At 42.7% G+C, this 16,689-nt stretch overlaps 1 protein-coding gene across 1 annotated transcript in view; it reads right to left on the reverse strand.

Moving 5' to 3' along the window:
- KIF6 (kinesin family member 6) overlaps positions 1-16,297 on the reverse strand; it is a 382,012-nt gene extending 365,715 nt beyond the window's left edge. The window contains exons 1-3 of the mRNA XM_029945027.1: positions 16,232-16,297; positions 12,171-12,280; positions 6,476-6,550 (exon numbers count right to left, since the gene is read on the reverse strand). Coding sequence (XP_029800887.1) covers positions 6,476-6,550; positions 12,171-12,280; positions 16,232-16,297 — 251 coding nt within the window. The remainder of the gene's footprint in view (positions 1-6,475; positions 6,551-12,170; positions 12,281-16,231) is intronic.
- Between the last annotated feature and the right edge of the window lie 392 nt (positions 16,298-16,689).

Below are 16,689 nucleotides of genomic sequence, written 5' to 3' on the forward strand. Positions count from 1 at the left end.
AGAGAGAGAGACAGAGCATGAGAAGGGGAGGGTGAGAGAGAGAAGGAGACACAGAACCAGAAGCAGGCTCCAGGCTCTGAGCTAGCTGTCAGCACAGAGCCTGAGCGGGGCTCGAACCCACCAACGTGAGATCTGACCTGAGCCGAAGTCAGAGGCTTAGCCGACTGAGCCACCCAGGCGCCCCTGGACATATTTTTAAAATGGAAAAAGTACATATATCTAATTTTCTCAACAAGTACTTAGACTGAGGAAGGTGTTGAAGTTCGCAAAGTACATATTTCCTTTCAGTCTCGAAACAATCCTGTAAACTTGGTATTCTTGGCATCTCCCTTTCTCCGAGGGGATAGCTGATTCAGTGATGGATCTGACCCAGAGTCTCAGGGTAAGTTTGTCACAGGGCTGAGGCCAGAATCCGATTACTCCATGGACACCACATTGTTTGAGCCAGAGGGGGAAGAAGCATGAGTCCGCAATAAGATTTGAGTTTATTTCTGTTAAGTACTCTTTTGTGCCTTCTCTTCTACCCCATTCTGGTCTCCTTGTCTCTGCTCATGCAGCATGACTGGGCAGCGTACAACCAACAGCATCAGCACCAGGGCCTGTTTCCTAGAGCCACAGGCGAGAGCCATGTGGGGCAAGTCCCTGGCCCCAGTGGGAGGGAGTGTGGGGCTGCCCCTCCCACAAGAATGCGTCCTCTACCAAGCCCCGCCCACCCCGCCACCCCAACCCACCCAGCACCAGCGAGTACTCTCAGGTGTCCTTCTCCGGGTCGCAGTGGTAACTCAGGGAGCTAGCTTTTACCCTTCAACCCCTACTCGGCATAAACTGAAAGGCTGCACTTGGTGTCCTTCAACCCTGGTGAAATCGAAGGTTACAAAGAACTGGTTCAGAGTGATGAACAGCGTTTCCCAATTGAGCGTGGCTGGCCTTGCACGGCAGATGCTTCGGCCATCCGGGGCCAGCTGTGGGGCCTCTGTCTTTGGCACAACTAGTCCCCCTCACGGTGTGCACCCTATTCGTTTTGGTCAAACCGTGCTCCTCTCAAACACTAGATTTCCAGACTGTTCCAAAAGCACTCACTGCACATAAATTTCCCACACCCCAAGCTTTTAGGTAAGACATAAGATTGGCTGAAGAACTGGGATTCTGGTTTTCAAGTGCGTATGACGGGACCTCAGAAAAGTTTAGACTTCAACATTCCCTCCTTAAATTTTTAACTAAAATCTGCCCTCCAGGACGATGTGCCAGGTTTGGCTTGTGGCTTCGGGCATCCCCTGATAGGCCACCACATCCTCCTAAGGTAGACGCACCCAGCTTGAGAAGCATACCACTGGGTGACATGTCGAATAAAACCACAAATGCCATATACCTGAAATGAATGTAACATTGGATTTCAACAATACTTCAATAATAAATTTTGAAAAAAAGAACTACAAGCTCCTTTACGTGGTACAATATCATACACTATACACACTTGCGCACGTGCTAAATTTTGTCTTTATAAAAAATTAGTCCAAAACCAGTGAGTAAATTCACACGATAAAAGGCTGGTTTTGCATGTTACTAAACAACATAGGAATGTAGTTCAGAAAAATCAAAGTTCAAAAGCAGTAGAATGATAAAATACTGCCCAGTGGGGATGTACTAAATAATAACTAGCCACAAAGATTCTTTTACTTTCCAGCAATACACATGCAAAGCTTTAGAACTTCTCACCACTGGCATGCATTTCTGTAGTCATGCAGTCATATCGCTATTTGAGTTAAGTAGGAAAAGATGAGTCTAAATTAGTAAGGCTCCTGAATTACACAACTTTGGACAGAAATAGAACTAATTTTATTTGGCTTTAATTGTATACAGTGACCAGAATTAAGCTCCAATGGGTTAACCCAACAGAACAGCTTTAAAGGGGCTGAGTAGAGTGGCTGAACTTTAGTCAAGTATGTATTCCCGAAGACTAATCTTCATGGGGGAATAGCAGGCATTTTTAAAAGCATCAAAGGGGCGCCTGGGTGGCTCAGTCGGCTAAGCCTCCGACTTCGGCTCAGGTTGTGATCTCACGTTCGTTCGTGGGTTTGAGCCCCGCATCGGGCTCTGTGCTGACAGCTCAGAGCCTGGAGCCTGCTTCTGATTGTGTGCCTCCCTGTCTCTCTGCCCCTCCCCCGCTCATGCTCTGTCTTTCTCTGTCTCAAAAATAAATAAAACATTTAAAAAAATAAAAAATGAAAAATAAAAAGCATCAAATATCTGAGGGAAATCTGTACCAGGAAAGCAACAGTAGAGCATAAACAACAACAACAAAAAAAGTGTATAGGAAACAAGCTAATTCAAAGGAAGAGAATAACTGTCTTCAGAGTGAAAAGGGAGGATACCGTATCAGTAAACAAGCATCTCCTAGAAGTGAAAAATAAAATTGCTAAAATTAAAAATGTGAGAGGCAGGTGACAGAGAATGCACACAGCTGAAAAGCAAATCACCATGCTGGAAGACAGAGCTAACAAATTCTTTCAGGACTCAGAACCAAAAGACAAAGAGATGGGAACCATGAATGGACAGTTATAATATTGGAAGGAGAGACGTGGTAGTTCTGGAAATAGGAGTTCCAAAAATATGTTGGAGGGAAGGGAATTATCGTGTTAATTATTAAAGATATTATCAGTGTGATGACCTGACCCTCGAGCTTGAATATATAAAGTTTTCAGATGGAAATAGCTGAATGAAACAAGAATACATGAATACAAGAAAAAACAGCCATGCCTGGACTATCAAGAGATCCACTGATATGAAACTCCATTAAAAAAAGAATAAAATCAAAACAGCCTAAAAACTTCCAGAAAGAAAAAAAAAAGGCATTTCCTAAGAACTAAGATCCAGAATCACATTGACATCTCTTCAGCAACACTGCGAGCAAAGAGGCAATGGAGCAGTAACTTCACAGTTAAGAGAGAAAGGAATTTGTTTTAAGTTTATTTATTTATTTTGTGTGTGTGTGTGAGAGAGAGAGAACGCAAGTGGGGGAAGGACAGAGAGAGAGGGGGAGAGAGAATCCGAAGCAGGCTCATGCTGTCACCACAGAGCCCAACATGGTGCCCAAACCTATGAACTGTGAGATCATGACCTGAGCCAAAGTTAGACGGTTAATTGACCGAGCCTCCCAGGTGCCCTGAGAGAAGAGAATGGATAAGCTAGAATTATTTTATAGCCAGTCAAATTCCATTTTAACTGTGAAAGGGGACGAAAAGCTTCCAAAAGTTCCCTGGTCTTAAACTCTCTAAGAAATTATTAGAGGATGATTACCAGCCAAACTCAAAAAGGAATCCAAGAAGTAGACATGAATATAAGAAACAGTGATGAGCAAAGAAACAAACATTAACTCAGAGATAAGTATGGATAAATGCAGATAATAAAAATGATTAACAACAATCCAGAATGCAGTTACCAGTTGGCCCCAACCCTGGAAATGGTAAAGGGAGGAAAGGCAGAGTGAAAGTGAGAGACAGACGGGGGGAGAAACATTAGATACTGAGAAAAAAAAAAAAGGAGTTTAAGTATCTGAACTTAAACCACACTGGAGCTGCTGAGGTAAGGGGGACACTTTAGGGAGAAAATGGAAATCAGCAGCACTGACAAGTACAGTCAAACCAGCAAACAGCAAAAGAGGAAAAAACAGAAAGGGCGCTAAGTGGAAAAAATTAATTAAAATAGGAAGAATGGCTCCAAACATCATTATCATAATCATAATAGATATAAACAGGCTCAAGTAGCCAATTACAGGTCAGGGACTCTGAGTGTGGCTGAAAAGGAAAAGGCCAGCTATATTTTACTTAGACCTTACTTAACAACAAAAAGTCACAGGGCAGTGGAATTAAGAGATCAAGAAAGATAAACCAGATAAAGGCTAACAGAAAAAACAAAAATAGGGGCACCTGGGTGGCTCAGTTGGCTGAGCATCCGACTTTGTCATGATCTCATGTTTGTGGGTTCGGGCCCCACATCAGGCTTTGTTCTGACACGCTAGCTTAGAGCCTAGAGCCTGCTTTGGATTCTGTGTCTCCCTCTCTCTCTCTGTTCCTGTCACGTTCACACTCTGTCTCTCTCTCTCTCAAAAATAAATAAATGTAAAAAAAAAAAAAAAAGAAAAGAAAAAAATAGCTAAAGTCATTTCTGGAAAAATGGGATGAAGTACTAAAAAGGACTATTGATGAAAGATAGGCTCCAGTAGGAACAACTTGGGCAGCCTGGAAGAAAATGCCTGTCGTTCCTGAAATCTTGTCATCATCGGGTTAGGTATCATTGTCAAGTCCGTGAACAAATCTTAGTCTTTGTGGAGCTTTTGTTCTAGAGGACATTCCAGAACACTAATAAACAACCAAACTAGGTAGTGTGTTGGATAGTGATAAGTGCTAAAAAAAGTAAAATAAAATGGGGAAGGGCCAAAGGGAGTGTGATTTCAAATACAGCTAATAAAGAAAGGCCTCCCTGAGAAGGTGACAAAGGAGTAAGACTTCAAGGACAACCACGCAGATCTCTAAAGGGAGATGACTCTAGGCCCGGGGACCCAGCAAGAGCTGGAGGGCAAGTGGGTTCAAGAAGGAAAAACTCGTTAGTAATGAGAGAGAAAACCAGGCATCCAGGGAACCGAAACAAAGGCTCCCTCCCTGAATGATTTTAGGAAATTTCAAAATAAAATGTGTGAGGATCAGCTATTTGGAAAATGGCATAACCCAAAAGATTACTAAAAGGAAGAGAATTTTAGAGATGTGTGACATCCAGTCAAGGAGATCTGAATTTTTTTGTTTTGAGAGAGAGAGAGAGAAAGAGAGAGAACACACATGGGGAGGGGAAGGACAGGGAGAGGGGAGAGGAGAATCCCAGGCAGGTTCTGCACTGACAGCCCCAAGCACGACTCGAACTCCTAAACCACGAGATCATAAGCTGGGCCAAAATCAAGAGTTGGATGCTTAACCGACTGACCCACCCATGTGCTGTAAGGAGATCTGAATTTAACCTAAAAAAGTTATTGGATTGTGACAAAGTAAAATAGCTGAAGCCTACTTAACTGTATTTCACCCACTGTGGAGGAAGACTGTGTTAAAAGAGAAAGGCTTAGTTTGAATAGGATTCATAAAAGAGAGGAGTTTGAGAGACAAAATGTGACAGTGAGTTTCCAGCGGTGTCTGTGGGAAAGGGTACACTGATCAGAGAAATTAGAAATGGGTCTGTTTAGCAGGTACAGATCGTCCTCCACTGATAAGGAGGTTCCATCCAACACACACACAGTAAGTTGAAAGTACCCTAAATTGAAAATGCATTTAATACACCTACCTTACCAAACATCATAGCTCGGCTCTGCCCACCTTCAGTGCACCCAGAACCTTAATTAGCCTACAGGTGGGTCAAAACATCTACCACAAAGCCTGTTTTATACTAAAGTGTTGAATACCTCATGTAATTTATTAAATACTGTGCTGAGAGTGAAAAACAGAATGGTTATATGGGGACAGAACGGTTGTAAGAGCATTGGGTCTTGATCCTTGTGACCGTGTGACCGACGGGGGCCGTGCTCAGTGCCTCCGCCAGCATCCTGGGAGAGCACTGTGCTGTGCTGTGTATCCCTAGCCTGGGAAAAGATCAGCATTTAAAACAGGATTTCTACCGAATGCCTATCACTTCCACACAACCCTAAAATCGACCAATCATTAACTGAACCATCCTAAGTTGGAGACTGTACATTTTTCATTATAATCATAAAGATAGATGTATTTGAGGATTATGAGGTCATTAAAATTATCCAACTGATGTCAGGATCAGAAAGTAACCTTAAGTAGTCATAGTTTCCCATACAGATTCCATACATGCTTATCAAAGGACCTGAGTGTCTGGTCCTACAGAGAGTTTGTCAATATATACTAATACAATGGCATTCTGATTTATTTGGTATCCTCATGTGAGGGTTGCTCTAATAATCAGTAGCCTGGAACTATCTAAATGTGTAGAAACCAAGAGATGGAAAAACTACGGGTGAAGCTTTGAAAAGTAGTTATTACATGGAGGTCGAGCTGGGTCAACCATCAGCAGGCCTCTGAGGTATTCCCCACACCTCATCCTTCATCCATCTAGCCATATGTCTGAAATACTATATTGACGAAAGAATACTGAACTTAACAGAAAACCACCCAGGAGATCACCACCACTAGCAATGCAATCCTGAGTAGTGTCACTTAATCTCTCTGATCCTCAGAGAGTTATGTATCTTTTAAAATGGGAGTAATAATGGCTATCCTATCTCACTGGTTTGTTTTGAGACTCAGCTTCTAAATCTAAAACAAACAGGTCTATGAATAGTGTTAATACTATCATCATTACATGCCCTGCGGCTCGAACATATAATTGATACACCAAAGCACCTATGATCTGAAAATTGAAGACAAGATGAAAACCACCAACCCATCAGACAAAATACAGGAAATCCTACCTCTCGGCAACTGGTTTGGCAATGTTTTCAAAAATCATCTCTTGGTTTGCACCCTGATCAAAAATCCTCTGAAACCTGAAAATATGAAAGTGGTGATTATTTAAAGGCTGAGCTTCAAACACAATTGGATTAATACTTTTCTCCCCAAAAGCTTTGTAAATGACCCCATATCTACATCACTGGGCTTACCTAAGCTGACACAATGTTCGCCCTGTATCCCAACCACACTGCACCGCTGTACCCTGTAGACACATGGTGGCTAAACAGTATTGCTTTGACAAGATCTGCACAATGCATCCCTCTGAAAAACTGCAGCGGCTTTGAACCAAATAATAAACTGTGTGTTCTTTAGGTCTCAAGAGGGACAGTGTCTGCAACTGGCATCAAATTTCAATCCAGATAAGTGCGTGAGTGAAATGGAAACCCAAGAACAGGATGTAAACAGCCAAAGAACTTCTGATGCCTGACCTGTAAGGAAAGAACGCAGCTGTGGAATGTATGATTACTGAACTTGGTTTTAAAATCGTGAACTGAGGTTGATTTTCCATTAATGGGTGCTGCATCAACCACTTAATTCGCAGGATAGTTTTGTCCCATTTGGTTGATTGTGAATCAAAAGTCAAAAAGTAAATGAAGACAGACCTGTCCTGCAAAGAGAAGCCTTATTCAGATTGGCAAGGGCCAGGGTATAAGGGCACAAAAGCTGCTACTCTCCTGGGGGCACTGTGACTGAGCTTAATACAGGGGCACGGGCACAGTGGGAAGCCTGGGGGAGGAGACACACAATATTCTCTTACAGTGTGGTAAGTTGCTACCAGCAAGTATAGTCCTCATTAAAGGATCATGAACAAGGGTGGCCCAGTGGGTTAAGCGTCTGACTCCTGATTTGGGCTCAGGTCATGATCTCACAGTTTGTGAGTTCGAGCCCTCCATAGCCTCTCTCTGTCAGCATGGAGTCCATTTGGAATTTCTCTCCCTCTTTCTCATCCTTCTCCTGCTCACTCTCTCTCTCAAAAGTAAATAAATATTTTTTAAAAATGATGAAGAAAGTAAAAGAGAGAAATGGGGAAGGAAAAGAGGAGGGGGAGAAGGGAGAGAAAGAAGAGAAGCATAAGCAAATTAGGGCAAAATGTTAACAATTGGTGAACCCCCGCCAAGGGTATAGGAGAGGCAATTGCATTATTTTCCCACCTCTTCTGCATATGTAAATTTTTTTCAAAATCAAAACTAGGGGTGGTGGGGCTTTAAAGCAAAACGTGTAAAACAAACATGTTGAGGGCATCTGAAGCAGCTTTCAGAGTGTCTTGGGAACCTTTACGTGTCCCACTTGTGACTCACAAGTGAGTCAGGCACATGTTCAATTTCAGTAGAGACTACATGAAATGTGGGACTATTTGCACTGTGAAGGAGTTCAGAAGGATGTCTGGAGCTGGGTAGGAAACATAAATGGAATGAAATTCATTGTCTTTAATCAACATTAGCTTCAAAACGTCCTCATAGCTTACCAACCTCCCTTTTGAAGAAGCAAACAATGAAACCATACAAAGAGAGACTGTCCAATCCTCCGGCTGCCACGCCATTTTGCAGGCAGGATTCTACCTTAGACGGTAGTACGTTATTAACTGTGCCCAGAACACTCCTCAGAACCAATGAGGTGCACAGCTTCGGATATGAATGCGAACCTAACACAGGGGATGTGGTTGCTCAAATGCACATCTGAGCACAAACTCAACAGGGCTTTAGAGGAGGACGATGATAAGGCTGATCTGCCGCTTTTACCAGGCTGGTGATGCCTGAGTGACTCAATCAGTGATTCCCAACTCCACTCCCTAATAGAAATTACATCTACCTCCATGCAGAGATGGTAGGCATTTCAATAAATTAAAGACCAAATATCATCATCCCCAATATTTTCTTTTATATAATGTAGTTACATAGTAATTTAAAAAGTCATAATGATCAGCTAGCTTCTGAAACCATGGAAGACCAAAATAGGATCATAAAGCTTAGTAAGTTCAGTGGAATCTTTTACAGAGGAGGAAGCTGAGGCCCAGGGAGATTAAGCAATTTCCTCATGGCCCTGAGATGTAAGTGTTCTGATTCCTTGGTGGTCCTTTCACTTATTAGGAAGTTCCATAGGCTTTTTCTAAATTCCATTTCAAATTTGGCATATGCTGATCTCTTCCCATCCCAAACCTGTGCTTCCTGGTCCTCCCCATCTAGTAAATAACAACTCCATCCTTCTAAACATTCGGTCCCAAACCTCTAAGGTACCCTGACTACTCTCCTTCCCTACACTCTGTACCCAAGCCATCGGCTAACTCTGTCAGCTCTAGCCTTCAAAATACTTCTAGAAGCCACCTATTTCTCAGCATTTCCACTTGCTACTACCCCAGCCCAAGCGACCATAATTTCTTGCCTGGGCTCTCTTGAAACAGCTGTCTGAGTAGAATCTTACAGTCTATTTTCCAGGAGAATAAGTGAAATTATTTTGTTCTTTGGCTCAAAACCCTCCATTACCTTTCCATAACATTTTAGGAGAATAAAAGCTTACAATGACTGCTTCCCACAAAAACCCTTACAGTGACTTCCAGGGCTCCCTACGATCTGGTCACTCTGTCGCCCCTTTAACCTTCTCCTTCCCCTCTCTCCCCCTTGCTCACTCTCCTCAGATCTCCACACAGATCCTTTTACTCTTCCTCAGACATGCCAGCACTCTCCCACCTCAGGGACGCGCTCTTTGTATCTCCTTTGCCTGGAATCCCAATCCCTCAGATAGCTGAATGTCTGACTTCCTCACCTCCTTCAAGTTCAAGTGGCACCTTCCTGTAACACCTTCCCAGACTGCCCTATGACCACTGAAACCATCCCTCCCCTTTGCTGTGCCTCTTCTGACACTCCTCAGTCCCCTGCCTGCCATATTTTTTCTCCGTGGCACTTAACACTTTCTGATATACATTGTACTTTTGATCTGCCTGACCACCTCCGCCCACTAAGATGTAAGCACCATGGGAGCGGGGCCTTTGCTGTGCTCCCTGCTATATTCCTAGCCATTATACAGCATACAGTGGAGGGTCAAAAATACTGATTGATTGGATGAATTTTCTTGGAAGAAAACACCCTTAAAATGCTGAAATATTTCTCTACAAACATGGGTTTAAGTTAAATACTTTATTAATTTCTTTATTTAAAATACTAAAGCCAACATCTTTAATCTAGAGATTTAGAAAGAGTAAGAGAATTAAAAACAAATAGGTGCCCCTGTGTGCTCAGTCAGTTAAGCACCTGACTCTTGAGCACTTCGGCTCGGGACATGATATCACGGTTGTGAGTTCGAGCCCCACATCGGGCTCTGCACTGACAGTGTGGAGCCTGCTTGAGATTTTCTCTCTCTGTCCCTCCCCCACTCAGGCTTTCTCTCATTCTCTCCCTCAAAATAGATAAATAAACTTTAAAAATAAGCAAATAACACTGTTTTTCTTTTTTTTAAGCTTATTTATTATTTATTTTGAGAGAAAGTGCAAATGTGTGCATGCAAGCAGGGGAGGGGCAGAGACAGGGAACCAGGAGATCTTGACCTGAGCTGGTGCCCCAGCAAATAACACTTTTTGAGTGAACATGTTTAAACGCACTATTTGTACCTACATAGTATAAAGAATACTATGGAAAGGGCCCATAAATAGAGACATGGCCGATTGTTCCTAACGATCACATAGAATCATGCTGAATAAAATGTTTCAGCAAACTGGGGTTTTAGAGAGACCGGCTTCACCCAGTTCATGAAAGTGGCAGCTACTGAAGTAGGCAGCATGCTAACATCAGTGGGAAACTGCCTGCTTCACAAAAAAGAAGTCATGTTTTATAAGGCTACTCCTTAGAGAAGACAATGAGAGGCAATGGGGAGCCAAAAAGACAGGATGCGGAGCACCTTGCTCTGCGACGGTGTGCCAGCAACCCCACCTGCGCTTATGACTCAGGGAGACACAGGCAGACGGGGCACAGGCAGGAGGAGAAGATGAGGCACAAAGCGCAAGCTGTCAAGACCAAAGAGAACTTACATGAGACATAATAAATAGAAGCAAATGAGAATTAGAGAACGAGAGAATCATGAACAATATCTGGATGGGTTTTATGCAAAGCTCAAGGGCGGAAACAGTATTAAAACAGGACCTATACAAATAGCCTGGAAAAGGGGGCACCTGGAGGGCTCAGTCGGTTAAGCGTCTGACTCTTGGTTTCGGCTCAGATTATGACCTCATGGTTCATGAGATCAAGCCCCATGTTGGGCTCTGGGCTGACATCGCAGAGCCTGCTTGGGATCCTCTCTCTCTCTCTCTCTCTCTCTCTCTCTCTCTCTCTCTCTCTGCTCCCTCCTTTTACTCTCTTTGTTTCTCAAAATAAATAAATAAACATTTTTTTAAAAACAGCCTGGAGAGAAATGCAAGACAGCAATTAGGATTCCTTCAGCAGGACCCAAAAATCCACTCCCTAAATTCAGGCAGAGATCAAATATGGCTCTACCTTGGGCTCAAACTGCTTTAAAAGTCAAAAGTAGGGATGAGAGAAAACAGCACAATCTGAAATTAGAGAATAAAGGCAGCATGAAGTAGCCCCCATCCCTCAATTCAAAGCCTGACTTCTCAAAGAGAATCTGAACCAAAGGCACTGATGACAATCCAGGGTGGCTCTTGGGTACGCTGCACCTGATCCCTACAGTTCAGCACTGTCCAAGACAAATATCACCCAATCCAGAAATGTGACTATATATGTAATTTAAAATTTTCCAGTAGCTACTGTTTTTTTTAAAAAAGAAACAGGTAAAATTAATTTTAATAATCTACGTTTAATCCAATATATCCTAAAACATTATCTTTTTTTTTAATGTTCATTCATTTTTTTGAGAGACACAGAGCACAAGTGGTGGGGGGGGGCAGAAAGAGAAGAAGACACAGAATCTGAAGCAGGATCCAGGCTCTGGGCTGTCAGCACAGAGCCTGATGCAAGGCTCAAACTCACAAACCACAAGATCATGACCTGAACCAAAGTCGGACGCTTAAAGGACTGAGCCATGCAGGCACCCCCCAAAATGTCACCATTTAATGTGTAATCAATATGAAAAAATTATTGAGATGATTTACTTTTTTTTTTTTCCCCACACTAAGCCTTCAAAAATCCTTGATCTATTTTACGCTAAGAGCACAGTTCAGGTTACGGCTACATTTCAAGTGCGGAAGAGCTACCTGTGGCTCATGGCCACTACATTAGACAGTACTGATCCGGAGTGTGCATTTGGGCATATGAGGTCCATATTTATCACTTATGTTATAAAGAAGGCTCCGCTATACAGGACACAAATTATACCTTAAGTTCTTGACTTTAATAAAGTTTAGTCCTACAGTGAGCTTCTTATAAGAGTCAAACCATAGTGGGCCACGTAGGAAAAGGACAACACTAGAGAAGCCGATGCAGCAAAGACAGGCCGGGATCTTGGGACAGCATCTTAGATGGAGAAATACACCTTCTTTTCAACTTTGGGCACAGCAATGAAAAAACAATTTGAAATCTACCTAGTAGAGGAGATAGAGAACCACACTACATTCTCCCTGAGAAATGGCACTAATGATTTCACAGTGGATATTAATGCGCCACAGGAGTTCAACAGTGAAACAGAAACGAAAGAGAAAGATAAACTTACTTAAATTTGTAGCTTTCTCGCTTATTATTCACAAATCCATCTGCCAAATCACGAGGTACAATAATTTCCAAGCTAGGTGTTAATTTTTCATCTTCGTCTATGGAATAAATCTGCAAACACGAAGACAACAAATGAATATGGCACGGTGAAATTAAGGCTTGAACGATGAACATGTCATCATAATAGGCATTGTGATTGTACAAAAAAATTACACTTTCAAGATAGGCCATAACATAGTATAATTTGGATAATTTTCCTCTGAGCCGTGTGCAGACTCAAAATAAATATATAGAACTGGAAATGAGGTAAAACCTAAATTGATGCTCTACCAAAGTTCAGCTCCCCTTTGAATGATCTAGTATTCCAATTTGAGCATTTAAGTATCTCCGTCATAGAGAAACTAATAGTTCTGAAAGCAGGACATTAATCTAAGTACTGCTTTGGAATAATGTACCAGAAATTAACATCTTACTACAACCAACAAGCATTTCTGAGCATTTACAAAGTGGCCGAGGCAGATCAAAGGACTGGGTCTGAGACTTCTCAGAGAGCTCACAAGAATGCCCTAATTCAAGTTACATTCAAAGCAGCCCAAGATTCCGTGAGACATATTCAGGCATTTGATAAAAGACATGTGGTTTCAAAAGACATATGTAAGTCATGTCTTTGATGTCATCTTCAAGGCTCTCCTCCCAACTCAGCCACTAATTAGCAAGGGACCTGGGAGAAATCACTTAACCTCTCAGAAACTGATACGGAAATGAAGGGTCTCCACCAACCCCCTTACAACTGTAAATGCTGATTCTCTTCTTGGTTAGCTACTCCTTTATTTACTGGCCAGGAAAATCAAGACTCAAGCCTATAAGGAGGTCACGTGGAATAAAGAATAGCATCAGACTTGGTACCCAAAGACTTGCATCCAACACGGAGCTCAATTTACCAGCCGTGCGACCAGCCACCACATTCAGAATCTCTCTTTATACATAAAATGAGGAAAACAGAATTGCTGCCCTTACAAGATTGCTGTGGGGATAAATGATGTCATGGAAATGGAAGCATTTTGTAATGCACCATAAAAAATGTTAGTCATTGGATTTAGCAGTTTTTTTTTAAAAAGGACTTCTTGTCTTTCACCAGGAAATAAAATTCTTTCTGACAGGCAATATTTCCTGTTTAAGACTCATTTAGATGCTTGACTATGGGGGGAAAGTCATATCCTTAAACAAGTAAAAGCCTGCCTGAATCTCCCAAAAGTCTAAATAATGTTCCTAAGTAGATTTTATTGAAACTTCTCACTTAAAATGTGAAGAATTCATGCAGAAAAGTCATCCTGTAAAATAAAATTATTTGTAGAAAGTAATGGCATCAGGTCTAAGACTTTCCATGGCTAAGTTTTCTCAAGAGACATTTAAAAATTATATCCTGTAGGGTACTATGCTAAAAAAAAAAAAAAAAAACGTAATGGCTACACAGGTGAGTGAAAGGGGGTGTGTAAGACATGAAACACACAAGAGTGAGGCACTCTTTATAATGTGAGTCACACGTTTTCAAAAATCCTGCAACATTCAGTGCTCATAAGATAGAAAGGACCATTGACTACAGAAAGAAGAGTGACCTCTGTGATTAAGGCATTCTTTAAGGCATTAAAGCAAAGTCCCTCTCAGCCAGAAAGGGACTTTCTACATTTAGTCACAACAATACTTATTTGAGACACAGGGGGATTTTTATACCTTGAAGACAATTAGAAGAAATGCAAGGAAGAATGTAACCATGTTTTGAAAAGTATTAAAAGCACTGCAAAAATGAAAAGCATGGACATCGCTAAAATTATCAGAGGTTTGTCTAATGCATCTTCTAAATTACCATTCTATAAATTATTATCATTTCCTCTATAGTGCCTTAAGAAATAAGACTAATGAAGTCATGGAGCCACAAAATGAAGAGGAAAGAAAGAAAAATACCTCTGAATTACTCTTGGGGGAATGCTAGGGACATTTCCTGTCAAAGGAACAACCATACGTCTCTCAGGAGCAAAAGGACAGGGTGCTAAAAGTGTGATTTCTAAGGGAAAGCAGGGTACACTAACTCAAAATGCATTCATCTGTGTTCTCTTATTTTGTGCATGTGGCATAATGTTGCAACTTGGTAAGACTGCCATTATAAAAATACAGTATGAGACCCACAAATACTCCGTGGAGTACCAAGCAATCTACTCTACAAGACCTCACCAAAGAAATGCAAATGAAGGGGCACCTGTGTGATTCAGTTTGCCATCCTTGGTTTCAGCTCAGGTCAGGATCTTTCAGTTTCCTAAGTTTGAATCCTGGCAGCACAGAGCCTGCTTGGAATTCTCCCTCGCCTTCTCTCTCTGACCCTCCCCCACTTAGGCCGTCTCTGTCTCTCTCAAAATAATAAACTTTTAAAAATGCAAAAAAGCAGACTAAAATACCCAAGTACTGCACTTTAAAAAAAGAGAAAATTCAAAGTTACCTCCAAGATTCTCTATCAACCCCTTCCCTACCCCTAATTCCACCCCAACCCCCCCCCCATCTCAAAGCATCTGCTTCCCACTGCTGAATCTATGTGGACAAGCCCAATATTTTTGGCTAAGAGCCTGAAGAGGTACATAGGGACTTTACATATACAACACTTAGTATGGATGAGGCCATTTTAAAAACCTTCTCGTAAGTGAATATAATAGGAGAGAAAATGGGAAGATATCCATGGTTTCTTTCTGCACTGTTTTATCCCTTTAAAAAAAAAAAAAGCCAGCATTTTCTTTGGAGTTTTCTTATGCATCTTAATCTTAAAGTATTCCATGAGTAAAAAGGCTGTTCATGACGATGATGACAAAGATACCATATTTCTTGCTTTAAATACATAATTATACAAGGCAAATGCTACATTAGGATATATGTTACACATATACACATTGTGCATATGGGATAGATATAAAATATTATTAATAATATACCCATTGCAGGCACTCATTGCCCTTTCTGCTCTACTTTGGGAGGCAAACAAAAAAGTTTTGTCTGAAGAGCAAAGACCTTGGAATAAAAAGTCCTTAATTAAATTAGGGTTTTGCCACTCACTGGGTGGATGGCTTGGCCACATTATTTAATCTACCTTAGACTCAAGTTTCCTCATCTACAAATGAGGAAAATTACATCAACCTTGCAGGGTTTTCCTGAGAATCAGAGATAATGTAAACAAAACACCTGAGTGGCAAGAACGACTATGCTCTTTCTAGGGAGAAAAAAACAAACAGGTTTTGAAACATTTAAGAAGCGCACCAAATATCTCGCTCAGGGAAAGGGCAATGACTTAACATTTTCCTTACCTCTGAGTTTAGCACCCTAGAGGAAGCACCTACTAAATGCCCAGTTAATGTTTTCAGAATGTAGAGGATTATGTGTATTCTTTGTTTAGGGGCGCAGAAATATCTACATCTGCAATAAGTTTATGTCAAAGGTGCATGTTTGTGTTACACAACGACAATGTAGTTAGGCAACAAATTCCTGAAGGCCCACCGTGCACAAAGCCAGAGCGATATTATTTGCTTTGGGTGTGTGTATCTACCAACTGTAACATCTCTTGGATGGACGTGTATGGACTTGCATCTCTTGCTGACACGTTCTGCCCGGGTGAGAAACATACTTTTTGGGGGTCTCTGTGCGCAGGGCATGCGGAACTGCGTGACCGCTCCGCAGAAAAGTGCGGGAAGGGTGCCATGTTGAGACGCGTTCCCTGGATGCGCGCACAGGCGCACACACACACTCGTCGGCCCTCCGTGAACGCGCGGGCCAGGGGGCCTATGTGGGGGTCTGTGCACAGCGTCCGCGCCAAGGGGTCGGGGGAGGGGCTCTGATGGACTACAGTGGCCTGGATGTCTGCCCGCGTCCCCGACAGCGGGGCACTGGTGTCTGCGTGGCGGCTGGGGCGCCTCAGCAGAGTGTGCGGGACTCTTGAGCCACCCCCCAGCCCCAGCCTAGCGCCCTGCGTGCCGTCCCTCCCCTGCCTGGGAGGCTCCGCCGCGCCGGCGCCCTAGCTGCCCGTACCCCTTGTTGCTGCTTCCGGACAGTGGGCTTCACCCTCGCGAAAATCTGGATGGTCTGCTTCACCATCTCCTCCCGGCTCTGCACTGACCCTTGACCTCTCTCAGGCTCTGGTCCCCCAAACTTCTAAATCCCACCACTTCCGGCGAGCTGGAGCCTTAGCAACAGTAACTATGGACACTACCCAAGGAGCACCGCGCCAACCGGGACCGCCTCCTCTCCCTAATTGGTTGCTGAAGATAGACGGGGCTGAAAGGAAGTACTAAGGGGCGGGGGTTGGGGCGGGGCCGAACGGAGAGCGCTGCGCACGCGCCAGGTCAAGGTCTGGGCACCAGGTTTAGCTCCACAGCTGGCCTACAGAGTGGTTAATGGAGTGACAACCACCATGCCTTGCCCGGTTCCTTAATCCATTCTTTCTCTGCGCCAACACCTCTTTTTAACACTGAAGTCATTCTGTTTTT

Source organism: Suricata suricatta, chromosome 7 (genome assembly GCF_006229205.1).
Source record: "Suricata suricatta isolate VVHF042 chromosome 7, meerkat_22Aug2017_6uvM2_HiC, whole genome shotgun sequence".
NCBI classification, from domain to species: Eukaryota; Metazoa; Chordata; class Mammalia; order Carnivora; family Herpestidae; genus Suricata; species Suricata suricatta.